The sequence below is a fragment of the Entelurus aequoreus genome, linkage group LG04 (assembly GCF_033978785.1).
Source record: "Entelurus aequoreus isolate RoL-2023_Sb linkage group LG04, RoL_Eaeq_v1.1, whole genome shotgun sequence".
NCBI classification, from domain to species: Eukaryota; Metazoa; Chordata; class Actinopteri; order Syngnathiformes; family Syngnathidae; genus Entelurus; species Entelurus aequoreus.
This window is the reverse complement of record NC_084734.1, coordinates 41,782,086-41,794,610: the sequence shown is the minus strand read 5'-3', so window position 1 is coordinate 41,794,610 and position 12,525 is coordinate 41,782,086. Positions and strand designations below refer to the sequence as shown.

Sequence of the window (12,525 nt, the reverse complement as noted above, 5' to 3'; positions counted from 1 at the left end):
TAGGTTACACAAATACATACATATTCGTGTTAGCAGCTATTTTACATGTGTCATATAACAAATGTGTATTTTGCGTATTATTTGTAAAACTGGGTTCGATTAGCAAAAATGCTTGTTGTCGTTAAAAAAAAACAATAGGGGCGGCATTTATCGTCATCCAACATGTATTAGAGAACCTAATTTAGTCAGTTGAACTAAAGAAATTAATGTCCCTCGACGTAAATGAGTATTTTGAAAACATTGGACTTTATTTTGCAGTTGGTACGAACACTTCCGGCCTAATCTTGCCGGAAGTCTGTTTGGCAATTAAAAAGTGACAAGAGATTTTAAATTGTACATCAACGATACAGATAAATACATATTCGTTTCAGTAGCTATTATACATATGTCAAATAAAAAATTTGGATTATGTGTATTATTTGTAAAACTGTGTTCGATTAGAAAATCTCGTGACGTAACAGGGTGTCACCCAGTTTACCGCTTCCTGTTTTGTTTGCTAGCAGCTAACCATGGAGAGAGAATTCTCCGCTTGTTTTGGAGTATAGTTAATTCTGTGAAACGTAGTACGTTAAACGCCGCTCAAGATGTCGGAAACTGGAAATCGATTACGCAGGCTGCTCGAGTCTCCCAATTTCGAGCCGCAGAACTACGTCAAGCAGCTGTCCCAGCAGTCCGACGGTGACAGAGACCTACAGGAGCATCGGCAGAAGATCCAGAACCTGGCCGACGAAACTGCTCAAAATCTAAAGAAGAATGTCTACAAGAACTACAGGCAATTCATTGAGACAGCCAAGGAGATCTCGTACCTGGAGAGCGAGATGTACCAGCTGAGCCACATCCTGACGGAGCAGAAGAGCATCATGGAGAGCATCACGCAGTCCCTTTTGTCCACGGATAAGGACCAGACTTCCAAGGAGATGCAGGCTGCATTCCCCAAAGAAACCGAGGAGCTGAAACAGAGAACCCTGACATCACTGTTGGAGAAGGTGGAGGGCGGCAAAAACATCATGGACACCCCTGGAAGGCACTTGGTATACAATGGCGACCTGCTGGAGTACGATGTGGATAACATGGCCCCCATCCAGAAGGTGCACGCATTTCTAATGAACGACTGCCTGTTGATAGCCACCTGGCTGCCCAACCGGCGTGGCACGGTTAAGTACAAATACAACGCCCTGTACGACCTGGAGAGCTTCGCCGTGGTCAATGTTAAGGACAACCCTCCAATGAAGGACATGTTCAAGATCCTCATGTTCCCGGACAGTCGCATCTTCCAGGCAGAGAACAGCAAGATTAAGAAGGAGTGGCTGGAGATCCTGGATGAAACCAAGAAGAATAAAGCCAACAAGGATGGACGCAAGAAAGAGGAGGAGGTCCCAACATCCCCCGTGAGGGCTGAGGTGTCCACTAATCCTTTTGACGAGGACGAGCAAGCTGATGCTGGGGAAAGCGTGAACCTTAGTTTGGAGTGGATCCAGGAGCTGCCAGAGGACTTGGACGTGTGCATCGCTCAGAGGGATTTTGAGGGCGCTGTGGACCTGCTGGACAAGCTCAACGAGTACCTCAAAGACCAGCCGGTCACACAAAAGGTCAAAGAGCTCAGGAACAAGGTGGACGAGCGTGTGCGGCAGCTGACCGAGGTCCTGGTCTTTGAGTTGTCTCCTGATCGCTCCCTTCGAGGTGGACCCAAAGCCACGAGGAGGGCAGTGTCACAGCTCATCAGACTAGGTTCTTGTACTATTACATGTGTGTTTGGTGCAGAGAACTGTTCATTGAATATGATCTTGTTTTCCAGGCCAGTCCACCAAGGCCTGTGAGCTCTTCCTGAAAAACCGTGCGGTGGCGGTCCAGACGGCCATCCGGCAGCTTCGAATCGAAGGGGCTACACTGCTCTACATCCACAAGCTGTGCAACATCTTCTTCACCAGCCTGCTGGAGACCGCCAAGGAGTTCGAGATGGACTTTGCCGGGAACACAGGCTGCTACTCTGCGTTTGTAGTCTGGTCCAGGTCCGCCATGAGGATGTTTGTGGATGCCTTCATCAAGCAGGTGGGAACACAATGAGAGAACATTCACAAAGTGTGTGACTGTCACTATAAAAGTTTATCTTGCATTTCTTGTAGGTGTTTGACAGCAAGGAGAGCCTGTCAACGGCGGCCGAGTGCGTCAATGTGGCCAAGGAGCACTGCCAGCAGCTGACGGAGATCGGCCTGGACCTGACCTTCACTCTGCAGTCGCTGCTGGTCAAAGACGTCAAGGCGGCGCTGCTCAGCTACAAGGACATCATCATGGAGGCGACTAAGCACCGCAACTCTGAGGAGATGTGGCGGAGGATGAACTTAATGACACCTGAGGCGCTGACCAAGCTCAAGGTAACCATTTGGACTTCACTCTGGTGGTCTAAACTTAGAACTGTGCCTTCTCATGCGTTATTGTCAGGCAAATTAATCAGTTGCAACTGGACTGTTTAGGTTGTTTTATAAGAGGTTACGAAGACTGGATAAGACGGCTCTAGTCTCAATTAGAACGGTCTTATCTTGTTTAAGAAGGCTCTAGTCCAGACCTGGGCAAATTAAGGCCCGGGGGCCACGTGCGGCCCGTTGAGCTTTTCAATTTGGCCCGCCGGACATTCCCAAATAATTTTTTTAGATCTTTAAAATGGAAACTGTAGCTGCCATTATGATGTGCTGTCACGTTTTCTAATGACCGTAAGTCTTCAACTACACAAAGTATTTCAATGGTTGGAATCTGCGCTTATGGATGATATACCAGTTACTATGGTAATCTAATTAGTTACTATGGTAATCTACATCACAGTAGCTCCGATGAGGCACCAAGCAGTGTGGGCGGGAAGCGTTTCCACAGACGCGGAAGGAGATTTTCACAACAAAGTTCTAAAGCTTAGTGATATATAGAATAGAATAGAATAGAAAGTACTTTATTGATCCCTGGGGGAAATTCAGCAAATATCAGATGTATCAGATTGTAGGTGGGTTTATTTTGTACCCTTCGCGTTCATATTTCACTGTTTGTTGCATTTTTGTTGCGTTTCACTTGATTGTAAAATATGTCGATTGAAAGGGGGTGTGACATTCATATTTTGTCAATATTCAGTGTTTAACGTTCATAGAAAAGTGTAAAATTCCATTACATTTTTTAAGGCGGTCTGTCATAACGTTTTTAGCATTCAATCAGACATTATTGTGAGGTTTTCTATTAGTGTTCCTAAAAATAGATATACCGGCCCCCAGACACATTTTTTTCTCTAAATGTGGCCCCCGAGTCAAAATAATTGCCCAGGCCTGCTCTAGTCCAAAGGTGCCCAAACTTTTTGCTTTCAAGGGCCAAAGTCAAAAATGTGCCAGAAGATAGGTACCGATCCAAGATCGTTTTAAAAAGGAATTGATCGATTTTATCGATACAAGAAAAAGGAAAACATTGGATTTAATAATAGCAGACTTTTTGTAAGGTTGAACACTTAAAAATAAGGACGTTAAAGGTTAAGTCTGTTTTGCCCGTATGTAACGTCATCAAGACAAAAATGGCGGATAGGTACGATGGCTGTGAAAGGTGACAGCAAATGTCACACTGCAAAAAGTCAGTGTTCAAAAACAAGAAAGAAAAAAAAAATAGGGGTATTTTATATGAAGTAAGCAAAATTATCTGCCAATAGAACAAGAACATTTGGCTTGTCAAGACTTTCCAAAACAAGTCAAATTAGCTAACATCAATGAACCCAAAAATACCTTAGTAAGTATATTCTCACTAATAACAAGTACACTTTTCTTGGTAGAAAAAAAAGAGACAAGTGCGTGCTCTTTCAGTCAATTAGTGCGCATATATACAGCCCGGCACCCAGCCAAAATTTTTTTTATTGAAATTTTGAGGAATTTATCTGAATGTGCATGAACTATTTCTGTTCAAAATTGTTTGAAATGTCAAATGTTGTGCCAACTGTACTACTATAGGAGTACGTATTTTCTGTTGTTTCATTGAAAATAAAACAGCAAATTATGAGACACAATTGTGTCAAAATCATGATTTTTTTTTCATGCTTGAAGAAATTATTACTTTAAAAATGTAGTTTTATACTTGTGAGTGATGACAGCTTTGCAAAAGTTGATATTCTAGTTTCAAGCATGTTTTACACAATATAGGTCATAAAATATCAGCAACAAGCTGTAATATCTTACTGAGATAATTTAGGCCCAAAACCCGTAAAAACAAGTAAAAGACTAACATAAAATCTGCTTAGTGAGAAGAATTATCTTAATAGACAGAAAATAAGCAAATATCACCCTTATTTGAGATATTTAATCTTACTTAGATTTCAGTTTTTGCAGTGCACAAGATACTATCATTAATTACGACACAACAGCTCTCAGCTACAGCACGATTGCAAAAGCCATAACAAATACAAACGACACAACACAGTAATTGGAAGCCATAATACAATTTTAAGCCACAAAATACGCAACCGCCACACCGGAAGTGACAGCGGAGCAAGTTAGGCGATGCACAGACTTCCGGAACACAACAACATTAAGTGTGACACGCAACACGCAACTGGCAGCCAAGGAGAAGTCATTTCATCAGAAATAAATACATAGACTGCGATGAGGTGGCGACTTGTCCAGGGTGTACCCCGCCTTCCGCCCGATTGTAGCTGAGATAGGCTCCAGCGCCCCCCGCGACCCCAAAAGGGAATAAGCGGTAGAAAATGGATGAATGGATACATAAATAGAAGATATGGATGAATTAGGCTATGGAAATTAGGAAAAGAGGGGCCAACACCATCAACAGCTATGAGGAGGCATACATGCTTCCGCACACCTGGTGCACTGTCCTTCATCGGCGACGCCAGGTTGGAGAACAGATACTGTATGGAGGGGTAGGGGAACTTTATTTAGCAGGTAAATTTACTCTTAAAATGTTGGTTACTGTAGTTCAGGGGTGTCAAAGTCAAATGGACGGAGGGCCAAATAAAAAATTTAGCTACAAGCCGAGGGCCGGACTGTTCGAATGTTCATTGAAAAATTTTTAAATGACGCATATAGTCTAGTGAACCTAATTGAACCTACTGAAAACCTAACAAATATATTCCAATATGATCAGATAAATAAAGCAATATTTTCTTATGGCTCTGTCAGTAATCTTTAATTTTCAACAGACACAAAAGACAAATTTCCTTTATATAAAAATCCCCATAACATGAACATTAAATGAAAGAAACCGGTATTCAAGGCACCATCAGTAGCCTATATTTTCTATTTTAGCAAAAGTGGGCTAAATTTACTTCAAAGAAAAAAACAATAATAGCAATTTTCTATCATCCACTCAACTGAAATATTTTTAAAATATAATTAAATTGAAATACAATAAAATAAAGTGCAAAAATCTATAAATCAAAAACAACACTTTGTTTAAGGAGAAGTAACATGCAGTGAAAACAAATATTAAACTTTAACTTTTAAACTTGAATTGAGTAAAAACTCTAAATATGTGATTGCACAGTAATGTTCACATTAAACCCCCCTCCTCCCTCCGTGGGAGGGAGGCGAGTTGGGTGCCCGAAACCCCCCGCTGGTTTCGGCCCGCCCCTTGGCGCGCGTGGCACGGCGGGCTCCGCGACCCGACGGCTGGCCCTCGTGGCTTGACGGCGGGCGCGTCCCGACGGGCCGCGCGTAGGGGTCAAACGCAGAAGTCTCAGGGCCTCGTGGTGAGGGGGTGGCCTGCGGGTTTCGGCCCCGCTTGACCCCCCCGCTCCGCTTGGCGCGCGCGGCACATGACGGGTTCCGCCACCGACGCTCGGGCTGCAGCCCGACGGTGGTGCGGGCCCGGCGGTGACGCGCGGTTTGGGGAAACAAAGCAGAAGTCTCAGGGCCTCGGGGCCGGGTTTCGGCCCGCCCCCTTGGCGCGCGTGGCACGGCGGGCTCCGCGACTGACGGCCGGGCTGCAGCCCTTCGGCCGGCAGGCGCGTCCCCGCGGGCCGCTCGCCCCCTTTCGGAACCTTGGACCGGCATCCGCTTGGTGCGTGTAAAAGATCTGCGGTCTAAAAAAAAAAAAAAAAAAAAAAAAAAAAAAAAAAAAAGATCTGCGGTCTGCGGCCGGTTCTAATAATAAATCAAGATCATCCCAAGGGCCGTAAAAAACCTTCTCGCGGGCCGGATATGGCCCGCGGGCCTTGACTCTGACATATGTGCTGTAGTTTGATTGAAAATTGCTTGAATGTTAAAAATGTGAGCAGTAGAAGTTTCCTCTTGATGTTTCAACCTTAAAGGCCTACTGAAACCCACTACTACCAACCACGTAGTCTGATAGTTTATATATCAATGATGAAATCTTAACATTGCAACACATGCCAATACGGCCGGGTTACTTATAAAGTGCAATTTTAAAATTCCCGCCACACTGTCCGTTGAAAAACTCCTTTGGATATGATTTATGCGCGTGACGTCACAAAAGCAACGGAAGTGGTTGGACCCCATCGGACCCGATAGAAAAGCCTCTTGTTTTCTTCGACAAAATTCCACATTATTCTGGACATCATTGTGTTGGTGAATCTTTTGCAATTTGTTTAATGAACAATGGAGACTGCAAAGAAAAACGTTGTAGGTGGGATCGATCGGTGTCTTAGCGGCTAAGTACAGTACTATAATATCTGTGATATTTGCATTAGTGTACTGTCTTTAAGGGTTTGGGGAACGCGCATGCGCGAGTGAGTTGGCGGAGAACTTGTGTGTGTGAGCGTGAGTTTTGGCTAACAGCAGCTCGTGTATGTGTGTGCGTTACTTTTTGAACTACAACCAGTTACCGCTTTTTAATAAAACGATTGAGCAGCGCTTCCTCGTCTGTGTGACTCCTTCTCCACTGCGGGGCATTACAATACTTACAGCAACACAACAAGGACTACTTACTACGCCTAGCCGATGCTTGCCGCCAAACCCACGGATGAAGTCCTTCGTCGTGCCGTTGATCGCTGGAATGCAGGTGAGCACGGCTGTTGATGGGTTTCTATCTTCATTTGAGAACGATGCTACGCGCTAGCTCAGTAGCTAAGTGTGTCACCGATGTATTGTCTTGGAGATAAGTCACTTTAAATGTCCATTTCGCGTGCTCGACTCTCATTTTCAAGAGGATATAGTATCCGAGGTGGTTTAAAATACAAATCCATGATTCACAATAGAAAAAGGAGAGAGTACATAGTTCTGTGAGGTCTGGTTGCTAAGTTAGCTTCAATGGCGTCGTTAGCACAGCATTGTTAACCTTCGCCAGCCTGGAAATCATTAACCGTGTATTTACATGTCCACGGTTTAATAGTATTGTTGATTTTCTATCTATCCTTCCAGTCAGAGGTTTATTTATTTTGTTTCTATCTTCATTTGAGAACGATGCTATCGCGCTAGCTCAGTAGCTAAGTGTGTCACCGATGTATTGTCTTGGAGATAAAAGTCACTTTAAATGTCCATTTCGCGTGCTCGACTCTCATTTCAAGAGGATATAGTATCCGAGGTGGTTTAAAATACAAATCCGTGATTCACAATAGAAAAAGGAGAGAGTACATAGTTCTGTGAGGTCTGGTTGCTAAGTTAGCTTCAATGGCGTCGTTAGCACAGCATTGTTAACCTTCGCCAGCCTGGAAATCATTAACCGTGTATTTACATGTCCACGGTTTAATAGTATTGTTGATTTTCTATCTATCCTTCCAGTCAGAGGTTTATTTATTTTGTTTCTATCTTCATTTGAGAACGATGCTATCGCGCTAGCTCAGTAGCTAAGTGTGTCACCGATGTATTGTCTTGGAGATAAAAGTCACTTTAAATGTCCATTTCGCGTGCTCGACTCTCATTTTCAAGAGGATATAGTATCCGAGGTGGTTTAAAATACAAATCCGTGATCCACAATATAAAAAGGAGAGTGTGGAATCCAATGAGCCAGCTTGTACCTAAGTTACGGTCAGAGCGAAAAAAGATACGTCCATCACTGCCTATCAAGTCGTTCACTGTAACGTTCCTCATCTACGAATCTTTCATCCTCGCTCAAATTAATGGGGTAATCATCACTTTCTCGGTCCGAATCTCTCTCGCTCCATTGTAAACAATGGGGAATTGTGAGGAATACTACCTCCTGTGACGTCACGCTACTTCCGGTACAGGCAAGGCTTTTTTTTTATCAGCGAGCAAAAGTTGCGAACTTTATCGTCGATTTTCTCTACTAAATCCTTTCAGCAAAAATATGGCAATATCGCGAAATGATCAAGTATGACACATAGAATGGATCTGCTATTCCCGTTTAAATAAAAAAAAATCATTTCAGTAGGCCTTTAAATGCTGGTAACACTTTATTCAAAGAAGATGTGAATGCATTGGCCATCAACTGTTGTTTATTTGCTTATTTGTATCCACAGTTAATGTATTGTTTTTATTCCGTGACGTGACTTTTCCTTGAAGTGAAAAAAAGTGGTGGTCAATCAATCTATTCTGAAGCTAGCAGGGCGTAAACTATCCGAGTACACAATTGTAAACCCTATCCAATTGTATTTACAATCCGCAAAGTATATGAATATACCGTCTAAAATGTCACAAAATGCCACAAATTCAGTCAGCCATTTTGAATGTTCCGTTGCGAACACCTTCGACGATTTCCCTAGATTCTACGTCACTGGAGTAACGCTTCTGCACTCTGACAATGTTATTGGATCACTCATACTATAAATACGCAAACATTTGAAAGAAAGACACTGTTTATCATTCACAATCCTTATGTAAGTCAAGACGACATATACTTGGCTATTTTATGCATTCGAAATCATAAATACATATCTAACAATTGAGTCAACAGATGGAGGGTCCTCTATTGCGCTAATTATACCCTCTAAAAACATCCAGAAACCTTCAATAATACTCCATTTACATGTTGTGACCTGAACATTAACCAATTATGAGTGATATTGTTATTATAAGCGCAAACGCAGACGGCCAAAATTTACCGGCGCATTGTTAGCAGTGATCTGATTCTGGCTTACGCTGCTGTTGTTGACACACTATAAACCGGCGTCTGCTTTTGCTTTGTCTCAAACTTGCTAAAAGCAAATTCTAGATAATAATTAATGCATCTCTCACCTGGTAGTAGACAAATATGGTCATGGACCGACAGGCTGTTTGACTTTCACATCCGAAAAAGACACAAAAATACGCCTGCTGCAGCAACTTTTTTTTTTACCCTTCATGAGGATTGTGATTGAATCGTCATCCAAATGGGATTATGTGAGCGTCCCGTTGGTCGACATTCCAGCGAGAGTTGAAATATTATAGTGTTTGTTTTATTCTGGTTTGTTATTGTTAGTTTGTATGTTTAACACCTAGCAATGCTGCTGATGCTACAGTGTTTCAATGAAGCTGCACCCACCGGGTAGCAGTTGGCTTTCTAAATCTTATTGCTCATCCCCTTTGTGTTCGGGCTCAAAAACTTAAGGTCCTGGATCACATCTCTTCCCAAAGTAATCGTTGCTGGCTTTCACAAAGTCTGCTTGATTAGCATTGTTGTTGATGGGGAAGGGATCTTTGGTTCCTTGCGTGACATCATGTGATCACGTGGCTGGCTTCCTCATTATCTCTCAAAATGGCTCGGGATTTTCCATGAGATTGATACTATTTTGATCATATCTATTTATTTGCAAACTTTGGAAGTCTTTTGGTGTAATAAATCATATATATATGATAATAGCTTTGATACAGACGCAACTTGCTTACTCATTCTACTGGTTCTTTAAATAACACTAAACGTTAAAAGTATTTCAAACAAACCTTTAACAAAGAGATCATTGCAAACTTGTGCATTTTTCGACTCCGCTCCCTTGGACTGGAGTGCGTGCTACTTTTTTTGTTGTTGTTTTGTAAGATCTTGCACAATTACGCCCTTCTTGGTTATATCTCATTTTATCTTTTTCGTGATTTGAAAGATTCATACAACTGAAAACAATGCAAGCATTGGGCATTTTTCTTCGAGAAAGGCTAAATGCCGCCTATTACTACCCATTGAGAAAAGACGCTGGCTTGATTACCACACATTTTCAATGAGCGGGACGGGACGTGAGCTGGACGTGACGTCATTTAAAACCAAGCAATACATAATTCCCTTACAAGAAATAACAGAGATATACAAAAATGTTCCTGCAGTGTCCAGTATCCAGTATTTATTTTCAGTCACACAGCTTGATTTTTTTTTGGCTGAAAAAATTAATGAATCGATTTACTCACTGAATCATTTTTGATTGAATCGTTCTAAAAAAGGAGATAATTCCTAAATCCAACCACAAATATCGAATCGAATCGCTGTTAAAACGAATCGTTACACCACTGCTTATAATACAGTATATTGACCTACATTGGAGAACCGGAAAATAACAAGTGGGTTTTCCTTCATGTTTTGTACGGTATGAATGTAACAATATGAACATTTTATGTCACCGTTATAGTGACCAAAATTATCATGGTTATTATTATTAGTGCAGTATGGTTGTATGTGCTCAGAAAGTACTTATGCGCACACTGACATAATTTAACCATGTTTTATTACAAATAAGTGAATAAAAAATGGCAGAAGAAACAATATATATTGTTCTGGCTTATTAAAGATGTATATAATTTTTGTTTAAATATGTTTAACTTCTTCTGTTTTAATTTGTAATGTTTTGGATTGTTTTTTAATGATAAAGGCAAAACAAGTGGTGTGTGCTTGTCTTCCAGTTTATGTGACGTCACACAAGTTCACTTCCTGTTGTTGACACCTTTGTCTGTGTCGTATTCCTCCGAGTATAGATAGATGCCTCTGTTCTAAGAGAGCACAGCCTCTAGGTTCAGTGTGCACAATTGAATATCTTACAATGTGTTTATACAAGTTTTAAAAACCTCCTTCCTGATGGTCAAGATACCACCTCTGGTCTGCCCCTATGTATAAAAAAAAAAAGAAAAAAAAAGAAAGGCTTTGCTACACATCTTAAAATGACTCCTGGAGCTTCACTATCTGTTTGTCAGCAGATGCAAGAATTGTAAGTTTGATCACTTTGTTTCTGTTCAGCAAATAGTCTAACCTAGCCTGAAAACAGGTGAAAAACACTGTAATAAAAGAGATACAAGTATTCAGGCACATAAGTTACAAAAGCAGTTTTGCCCCATAGTAACCTTTTGTACACATGTTATTAATCCATGCAGGACGAGATGCAGTCTAGCGGCATGAGCACGTTCGACACTTACGTTGGCGATGACTGCTGGGTCAACCTGAGCTACACGGTGGTGGCCTTCACCAAGCAGATGCTGAGCTTTCTGGAGGAGGGCCTGAAGCTCTACATCCCCGAGCTGCACATGGTGCTGCTGGAGAGCCTGCGCGAGATCATCCTGGTGGCCGTGCAGCACGTGGACTACAGCCTGCGCTGCGAGCAGGACCCCGAGAAGAAGGCCTTCATTATGCTCAACGCCGGCTTCCTCCACGACACCGTGCTGCCCGAGGTGGAACGCCGCTTCGAGGAGGTTGTGGGCAAACCCGCAAAGCAGCTGAAGGACCTCAGAAAGAGCACCAGGCCCGTCCGGATCAACCCGGAGAGCACCACGTCTCTCGTATGAAACAACCCCACCAACCTTTGCGTTAAAGAAAACTTTGTTCTACTTCCTGTGGTCACTTGAAATGAGGGACAGGAAGTGATGCTAAGTAGGTTTAAAATGAACCATCATGTTTAACTCTTCAGTGACATTTCAATTTCAGGGTTGTGTTAGGTAGCTTGATTGGCCATATTATTAGGCACACTAACCCAGCACTACAAAGTCAGTCTGATAAATGTCACAAGCTTTTGAGCAGCAAGGAACGTCACTTTTTTTAAAAATTATTTTGATGTTTACCAAGTGCCAATCCAAAAAGCAAGCTTATGTTAAAATTCTTTTAGAGACAAATGGATTAAAAGGGACTGAAAAGTAATTTAAATGTAAACGCTCAATGCTGTATTTAACAAATTTGCACTGAAATAAAAGATGATTTTTTCACACAAATTTGCTTCTGCGCTCCAATTTTTTACTTAATGCAATAGTTACCTGCAAAATAGCCATTCATTTAGGTAAAAAATGATGCTAGACTAATGATCTGTTTTTTACATGAATCACATTTTCCTGTTACTGCTGAAGTTCTTTTGTACGTTTGAAGCCGGAGATGCTCAGTTTGTGTCTCCTCTGAGCCCAGCAGCATCACATGTGGATATTTTTAGTCTCTACTCACCATGCAACACATGATTCCGCATCGCAGCTCATCTCGTTATGATCGCTGAGGCGGGCCAGGCCTCCAAGGATGTAAGTGGATCTCACCCTGGAAAAAGAACCTGAGGAATTCATTCAGGTGACTGTGGAAACAGAGAAGGATATTACTCATGTTGCAAACAGATTACAATCTCATTTCTATTCGGGACATTTTTTGTTGCGGAAGGATAGTCAGATGTGAGCTAGATATGTAGAAAAACATCAATAACGCAAGCAGTCTGCA

At 42.1% G+C, this 12,525-nt stretch overlaps 1 protein-coding gene across 1 annotated transcript; it reads left to right on the top strand.

The window, feature by feature from the left end:
• The first annotated feature begins 83 nt into the window (after window positions 1-83).
• Window positions 84-12,035, top strand: exoc8 (exocyst complex component 8). The gene is made up of 4 exons (XM_062044909.1): window positions 84-1,728; window positions 1,796-2,049; window positions 2,124-2,372; window positions 11,214-12,035. The coding sequence occupies exons 1-4, from the start codon at window positions 585-587 to the stop codon at window positions 11,619-11,621; spliced, it is 2,055 nt and encodes a 684-aa protein (XP_061900893.1). The 5' UTR covers window positions 84-584; the 3' UTR covers window positions 11,622-12,035.
• Window positions 12,036-12,525: the final 490 nt, after the last annotated feature.

Coding starts and splice junctions, on each gene's coding strand:
- exoc8 (XM_062044909.1), top strand. CDS start 585: ATGTCGGAAACTGGAAATCGATTACGCAGGCTGCTCGAGTCTCCCAAT. Junction 1,729..1,795: donor GTCACAGCTCATCAGACTAG/GTTCTTGTACTA, acceptor CTTGTTTTCCAG/GCCAGTCCACCAAGGCCTGT. Junction 2,050..2,123: donor TGGATGCCTTCATCAAGCAG/GTGGGAACACAA, acceptor CATTTCTTGTAG/GTGTTTGACAGCAAGGAGAG.